This window comes from Mya arenaria, chromosome 8, assembly GCF_026914265.1.
Source record: "Mya arenaria isolate MELC-2E11 chromosome 8, ASM2691426v1".
NCBI classification, from domain to species: Eukaryota; Metazoa; Mollusca; class Bivalvia; order Myida; family Myidae; genus Mya; species Mya arenaria.
In genome coordinates, this window is record NC_069129.1 from 13116543 (window position 1) to 13124898 (window position 8356).

At 32.4% G+C, this 8356-nt stretch overlaps 1 protein-coding gene across 1 annotated transcript; it reads left to right on the forward strand.

Annotated features, from left to right (window-relative positions):
- The first annotated feature begins 91 nt into the window (after positions 1-91).
- Positions 92-7816, forward strand: LOC128243541 (ubiquitin-conjugating enzyme E2 variant 2-like). The gene is made up of 4 exons (XM_052961368.1): positions 92-118; positions 3158-3306; positions 4090-4212; positions 5543-7816. The coding sequence occupies exons 1-4, from the start codon at positions 109-111 to the stop codon at positions 5681-5683; spliced, it is 423 nt and encodes a 140-aa protein (XP_052817328.1). The 5' UTR covers positions 92-108; the 3' UTR covers positions 5684-7816.
- The last annotated feature ends 540 nt before the right edge of the window (positions 7817-8356 follow it).

Here is an 8356-nt window from a genome sequence, read left to right on the forward strand (position 1 = left end):
CATACTAGTAAATAATATTTGTATTTAGACTTCACATAATTTTGACAAAATCCTGATTTCTAAGACGATATAAATAGTTGAGGAGCTTGAAATACGAAACTAACAAAGATGGCTCAAGGTAAGAAATTTTTTCATAATTCACTATATTATTATTTTTTGCGTCTTGTTTAGCATCATGGTTTATCACGTAATGATAAGTTTATTAACATTTCATATACTTGTTCCCAGCATATGTTTTCTACTTCTTGTCAAACAGAAATTCAGATCCGGTTTGTGTTGTGTGGGTGGGGTAATGTGTTCGATTGGAAACAAAATATTGTAGTCATTTTGTGCTCATAATGTCGTTGTGTCATACTTTTATGGGCCTACTACGTCAGCAGTGCATGATGCAGACGAATCAACTAAAATCCTTCCAAACAATGATTGTGATTGAACAAACACTTAAACACCTTAAAAAAATGATGGAATTACAGACATAACATACAGATGAGACATAATGGACCATATTTTGGGACATTACTGACAATTTTTTAGCTCGACTATTCGATGAATAAGGAGGCTTTACTACTCGACCCAGCGGTGGTGTTGCCGTCCAGTTAAAGTTTTAGGGCAGGTTGGCATTTTCACATATAACTACAATACTCTTCATTTAATTCAATTAATACTTCATACAGTTGTTCAAGACCATCACTCTATGAGGTTACATAACTCCATATTATCTGTAATCCTGGTTGACTTCAAAACTTAGGTTAAAGTTTGAGGGCACATTGTGTCTAGTAATTTAAAGTTTTAGGGCAAGTTGGCATTTTCACTCATAACTCCAATCCACTTCATTTAATCCACTTAACACTTCACATCGTTGTTCAGGACCATCACACAATGGGGTTACATAACTCCTTATTTTTCTAAATACAAATTATGGCCCCAAATTGACTTAGAAACTTAGGTTAAAGTTTTAGGGCACATTGTTTCTGGTTAAAGTTTAGGGTAAGTTGGGATTTTCACTTAATATGTCTATACCTTTCATTCAATTGACTGAATATTTCTGACAGTTGTTTACAGCCATCACACAAATAGGTAACATAACTCCATATTTACTCTAAAGACAAATTATTGCCCTTGATCGATTTTAGGGTCAAATAGAGCTGCAACGATTCACCTTAAACTTGTTTCGATTCGATTCTGATATCAAACATGTCCATTCGATCATTTTGATTTAATTCATGTTTTACTCATTGCTGTTATTTAATAAATTTTAATAATATTAAGTTGTTTATATAAAGGTTGTTAAATCATTGCAATTATGAAAAAACTAGAACAGTGTTTTATCAAGAATAAATTTTAATAAGTTAAATAACAAACAAAAAACATCAGACACTTATAACAGACACTAGTTAAATAACAAAAAAAAACATCACACACTTATAACAGAAACTATCTGTTGATAAAGATTATATGAATAACAAAACATGACATGATAGTTTCTGTTATAAATGAGTGATGTTTTTCTGTCCATGTCAAATTTGATGAACTTGTATTTTGAACACATCGATGGAGTGTTTCCTTTTAAAATGCTGCATGAAATTAGTTGAGCTGCCAGACTTTGGATAACTAACGTCATCGAAACAAAGTTTACATGTTGCTTTTTGTATCAATCCCTTGCGGAGCCTGACACGTGCCCACACTCTTGATCTTAGTTTTATAAGCGAATCTTTCAATGAGGGAGACGCCATGTTACTAGGCTAGTAAGAATGAAACTCTATGTCTGGTCTGTTATATCTGGTTTGTAATGTCCATTGTCCTTTATGTCTGGTCTGTTATATCTGGTCTATAATGTCCATGGTCCGTTATGTCCTGATACCAAATGAAGTTTGAAAGCCATTTAGGACCAAATACTGACCAGTCTTAAGTATTTGAAGATATTTTAAAAATCACTGAGAGATTTGCCATATCAAAAACTGTTCAAAGACTCGTTGCAATACTGTAAAATACTGACAATACTACTACTAAGGCCAAATATCTGGTTACAATTAGCTATCATTATAATAAATAAAAAGGGCAGACCCCAAATCTGGTAACTTCATCTCTGTTTTCTTTTACACCACAATTGCAACATGAATATACTGCACATTTTTAAAAAGTTCAATATATCACCTTTACAATGACTTTCAACACTTAGCCTTTCTTTCTCAAAACCAAACGAAATTATTTCCAGTGAAAACATGGACAAATAGCATATGGCAAATATTTTTGCTCTGCTGATAATGTGATTCATGGGTATAACTTAAGAGTCAATACTATAAAATCAAATATAGTTTTGTTTGGAAATGAGAGACAAACTTTAAATTCAAAAAATATAACTGATGTAGTTAATGAATATAAATATCTTAGGATTTAGTCCAGTAGATCCAGCGCATTTGCTAGCTGCAATAAGCATACTTGTGAATTACACGTTTGGTGACCATCTGTGCATCAGCCTGATTGACAATCATTACTAACTGACCTACACGTTATTTGATAAAAAATATTAAGCCTGTTTTGTCATATATATGCAATGGTACTGAAGTTCAGACATATTTTGATTTCAATGTTCAGTTCAGATCATAGATCAGAATCATAAAAATCTTTGATATAAAAGTTTTTTATTTAATACAAGATGGTCAATCCTTTTATAAGAATAATTGTAGTTAATCAATTTTTTGCAAATAACGCAGTAATCATGAAGTAGTCAAGTACTGGAAATGAGCCAAATGATAACAATTGAATTGATTTCTTGAATACTTCATAGCTTTCAAAGTTATCAATGTCATGTCTGCCTGGCAAGAGTTTTTCAGACACAGCAGTCATGCTCCTGCTGATGCACACCATGACATGTTTTAGAATAATGGATCCACAGGAAATAATGGGTCCCACAGGGAAATATGAAGAAAAATAATGAGTCCATAGAAAAACACCTGAAAAATAATGGGTCCATAGGAAAACATCGGAAAAATAATGAATCCATAGGAAAAACACCGGAAAAATAATGAGTCCATAGGAAAAAAAATCAGTCCAAAGGAAAAACTAATGATTTCACAGTGAAAATAATGAGTACAGGATTTTGGATGCGGAACATCTTTGATATATAACAACATATTTGATTGTCTTTGTCCTTCAGGTGTGCTAGTTCCAAGAAATTTCAAGCTTCTAGATGAGCTGGAGAAGGGGGAGAAGGGTTTGGGGGATGGCACGATTAGCTGGGGGCTGGCCGATGATGCAGATAACACCCTTACACGTTGGCAATGTACCATCATAGGCCCATCAAAAGTAAGAAGCTTGTTAATTAATTATATGAGTCATGTATATAGTAGGGTCCTTTAACATTGATTGGAATTGAATGGATGCAATCCTCTCAAACTTTTTAAGAGATCTGGCCCCAATAGCACGAGAATACTTTAGTCAATTTTCAAACTCAATCTCATCCCTTTTTAACACATAAATGCATAGTATCATTAGTATGATTCAATTTTTGGCTTTTTTTTTTTAAAGCACATTCTGTCATGCATTATGTTAATAAAGAATGTCAACCATTTATAGAGAACTACAGTACTTTATGATGTCAGAGCCCAATTTAATTTTTTTGAGTTTCTACTCATGTACATTTGATGCTCTAAAATTACTTATCTTTATAATATTGAGCCATAATTTTTATGGTCATGATTTATAAGAGAATATGTTTTTAAAAAGGGCAGACCATGTTTAATTTTGATCTATGTAATGCTGTTATGTGGAAAAATCAGTTGAGATTGAGAAATAACTTTAGTTTTACATTATAATGGGCCTTATGTATCGAAGTGAATTATGTTTCAGTTGATTCTTAAATATAACGGGTCTAAAAATGTATTTAATATTAAGTTGTTAAATTCAAATGTATTTCAATAGCAGGAGGTTCGCGCCTTGTTATCCTTCTACCTGTCTTAAGATTGAAGATATACTGCTACAAGTGCAAATGTACATTAGACATGAAACTATTTAAAACTTTTTCACAAGACTACCATACTTTGGTTATGATGTTTTGATACCATTATCTTTTTTCTTTTCCATTTTCAGACAAACTTTGAGGGTAGAATTTACAACTTAACGGTTGAATGTGGAGAGCATTACCCTAAGGAGAGACCTAAAGTCAGATTTAACACCAAAGTCAGAATGAACTGTGTGAGCGATAATGGAGAGGTAGGTTCTGCATTGGTTATAAATCTCAGTTTATGGACTTTGCATTAAATTGATGTCATGAAAATGCTACATGTAATTTGAAATGAACTCTCTGAGGTAGAGCCGGCATAACTTTTTGATTTTTTTATCCAGAGCATGACTGTACATACTAGTAAAAGGCAATATGAATATATTTGAACACAAAGGGAAGGAATCAGTAAACATAATGTTTTACAAAGGGCAAAGGGGGAGTAACACCACAATATATGTTTTACAAAGAGCAAAGGGGGAGTCCGAATTACACTACTATAATACACAACTCTCTGTACAAGTTGCCTCCCTTAGAATATACTGTAGCTAGGGCTACAGCATTTCAAGGGCCATAATCCAGTCATGCATAGATGTATCTGGCTGGTTTTAGAAAGGAATTGAGCTCTTATGGGTATCTTAACTACTGTATATATTGAGATGGAATCGAAACTAAGGCTGCAAGCACCATTGCACAAGCTTAAAATTAATGGCTGCATTGATCAGAATTTGTTAGTTGCGCACATTTACATTTCTGTGGGTAACATTTTATTAAAACCAGAAAGCTGAAATTATGTAAAGTTAAGCATCATATAGAAAATTCCAATGCCAGTGGTTAAAATTAGCATGTTTTGGCTGATATTTTCATCAGGATAGCACATAAACCAAATCAGAAATGTGACAGTATTTGAAAAATTCCCAAACCGAAATAAAGAAATCTGTCTTTTGTTATATCTTTATATATATATCTTTTATGATGCAATATTGCATGAAACATCACAAAAATATTCCTTTTACACTACAATAGCAATTTGAATATACTGAATATTAATATGAAACAAAATTTCGTAAGGTATTTACTTAAAAGGGTGAAAAAAGTTATAATCATTCAGGATTTATAGTTTTAGCTTTGTGTTGGAGGCAGCAACGTTGTGCAAAAACTTGAACCTTTTCTGTAACTAAAAAAACGTTGGAGGTATTCAAAGAAACTTAGAGAGTTAATACATATCTTTTTTTGTTCCTATCTTCTTAATTGACAAGATGACGATTACAAACAGTCAATTCGTTAAATTGTTATTTAATAGTTCTGCCCCTTGATGCATTTAGTTTAAATAAATTCATACATGAATTGAACTTGGTCGTAATGTTATATCTATTCAAGTTATTTAAATAAAACTTTGTACACATGTAAATGGATCTAAAATGGTGATTTGTATCAAGGCCTGTCTCTCTGGTTACATAAATTGTCAGGTTATGCCCCTTGATTATTGAAAAAGTCTTGTTAACATTTTATGACATTTTCATCCGATTTGTTTTATTTCAGGTAAACAGCAAACAATTAGACGAACTCAAGAACTGGCAAACGCATTCCTCAATAAAGAATGTTCTAAGTGGTATTCGCCGAGCAATGACGCTCAAGGAAAACAAAAACTTTCAACAGCCTAATGACGGCACTTTCCCTTAGAGGTTTTCGTTCAGCCTTGTCAGAAAGGATAATCTATGCTATAATAATATGTGCAGTCATAGACATTTAGGTGAAAAGTTTTGCTGTCTGTTTTAATCAATTCAGCATAGCTTTGTGAACTGTTTAGCCACAAAATGCTGTTTCCTGGAGATTGCTTTGAATTTGCGAGGTCCTTTTTTCATCATTTTGATTTCGATTTTTCGATGTCTTTTTTTTCAAAACTCTATGCTTCAATTTGCAAGTTCCACGATTTTTGTATTTTGACCATTTTACTCAGTAAACATTGTATTTGTTATGCCAGAATGGTGTAAATCGCTTCAAGGGGTTTTCATACATGTATATTATTCTGCAAAATTAGTATTCAAAAGATTGTTAATTGCAAATATAAGTGAAAAACATCCTCGGGGAATTAAAGCATTCTACAGTATTATTTTGTTACTTCCTCATCATATACTTGAACTTACATTGGAGAGAGTCGTTATGGATGGATTCATATAGCTCTCACAGATACATGTAAAATTAAACATGGCTAAATTAGGCAAAAAATCAGATAGAGTTGTGTTGTCCTTCTTAAAGATAGTTTTTTCATTTAACATTAGTGTTTAAGATATTTCGGAATTTTGTGGGATAATTTTCTCGGCAGTTAAATTTTCTCATTTGCGTCTCGATCCTATTGGTATAGGTTATATCATCGTCAGATACCCCCGATACACTATGCTTCATTGTGTATGAAGTGTAATGCAAGAAAGTACCGTGGTTGATGGCGATGAGGTTATATCAACTAGTTATATTATATAGTTTCGTATGAAGGCATTTATAAAATTTAACATTTTGAAATGAAATGGAGACCCATTTGTTTACATCATAGGTCTGATCCCTTTTATTTGCTATGCTAATACAAGGTACATGTTTGTTTACAATACCTAATTTATGTTCTTTAAATGCCACTTTGATTTGATTGAAATTTTATCACAATTTCTTTTATTAATCAGGCAACATAAAAATGTTCTCGCACTGTATTGATTGATATGTCACAAAAAAATTGCTAGTTAGACCCATTTTTAATGTTATTATTTTTTAGACGGTAAATATATTGTCATAGCTGTGGTATTCTCGACAGTAGTTTCATTCAGCAGCATTGTGCAAAAAAATCATGATTGCCACAACATAAAACCTTCTAAAAATTACATGACACTGTAGTCATCAATAATGACAATCTGCCCAAGGTTTCCACATCTATTTTCTACTGTAAAAAAGCAGACGAGCACTGGCGCTTGCTTACCGTTCTCTTGATTTATTTGGCCAAAAGCGACACTTTCTGGGTCGTATGTATAAAATAAGCTGCTAAGAATATTTACCTCATTACTTAAGTGTGTTAATAACCTAATGATTTAAAACTGTAATTTATCTAAATATTGTATCCTATCCTTTCTATTTTTGCAATAACAATAGGCAGGGCTGGTTTTCATAAAGCATTTTAATCCATTTCCTAACTTTAGTCACTTTTTAAATTTATGTAAAGATGTAAAAACTGAATAATTTCTGAAATACATTGTTTCCATTGACCAAGTTGAAAAAAATATACATTGATGTTAAAAACATTAATCCAGTGTTTTAATTTGACTTTTATCATTTTAAGAAATCTACATAAGTTAGTAAATGTCTTAAGATGCTTTATGATTACGACCCCGAGGTGTGTAACAAGACCAGTAACTCTGGAAACATTTTTTTATCAAGGTTCAATACGGCCTTGAATGAAATATGAGAAATGAAGTGTGAAGGCACCTGCTTGCAGTAGAATCATTAACACTTCATTTACACAGCTCTGGAGCCAATTGTATGAAACTAGTTAACTGAACCGTTTGAACATGCAAGCAAATTAATTTGTCAACAGTATAATTTAAATGTTGACCAATCAATTAACATTTCGACTACCTTGCACCAAACCAAATAATCAGATGGATTTATACAATTGGCTCCTGGTTTTATTCTGGTACTGAGTAAGTCTCCTTCTGTACTTAACTGTCCTCCAAGCTCATGTATTAGTTTTGTGTTCATTGTATCATGATTTGTCACTGTCTGTGAATCTGTCATTTCAAACACATGTGTACTAATAAAGTCATAAATTATCAAGTTTTGTTTTCAGCTTTTTGTGCACTCAAAAGGAGGCATGATTGTTTTATTCGAGTTTTAACTTTTTCAATGTGAGAATTTAACCAAACTTCTTTAAATGTAGAGCTGTGTTCAACAGAACACAGCACTCAAAAGATTAAGGTCACACTTTTACAAAGCCCAGTAAGAATTCAAAAAGTATGTTTGGTTGTTCTTGTTTTAACTACATTACCTGTTTAAATGATGTTCCAATGATGACTGGTGTTTATATATATATATAACATTATCACTTAGTTTTCTTTCTGCTGAGAGGTCATGGTCACACTAAATGGTCTTTGCAGCCCAATAGGGATTTTATAGTAAAAACTTTGCTGGATCTTGGCCATAATTATTATTAAACTATTAATTGGATTTCTATTCAACTTCACATACTTGTAGAGTAGCAGTGAATGACGAACCACCCGTACATTTATAGTCCAAAGGTTGAGGTCACCTTAAGTGGTCTAAGGATTTTTAAGTGGTTCGTTCAGTGACAGTCATTTCTTTATCACTATAAATGTG

Excerpts from the sequence above, each read along its gene's own strand:
- LOC128243541 (XM_052961368.1), top strand. Across the intron at positions 3,307-4,089 it reads CCATCATAGGCCCATCAAAA|ACAAACTTTGAGGGTAGAAT; the intron begins GTAAGAAGCTTG and ends TTCCATTTTCAG. Across the intron at positions 4,213-5,542 it reads GTGTGAGCGATAATGGAGAG|GTAAACAGCAAACAATTAGA; the intron begins GTAGGTTCTGCA and ends GTTTTATTTCAG.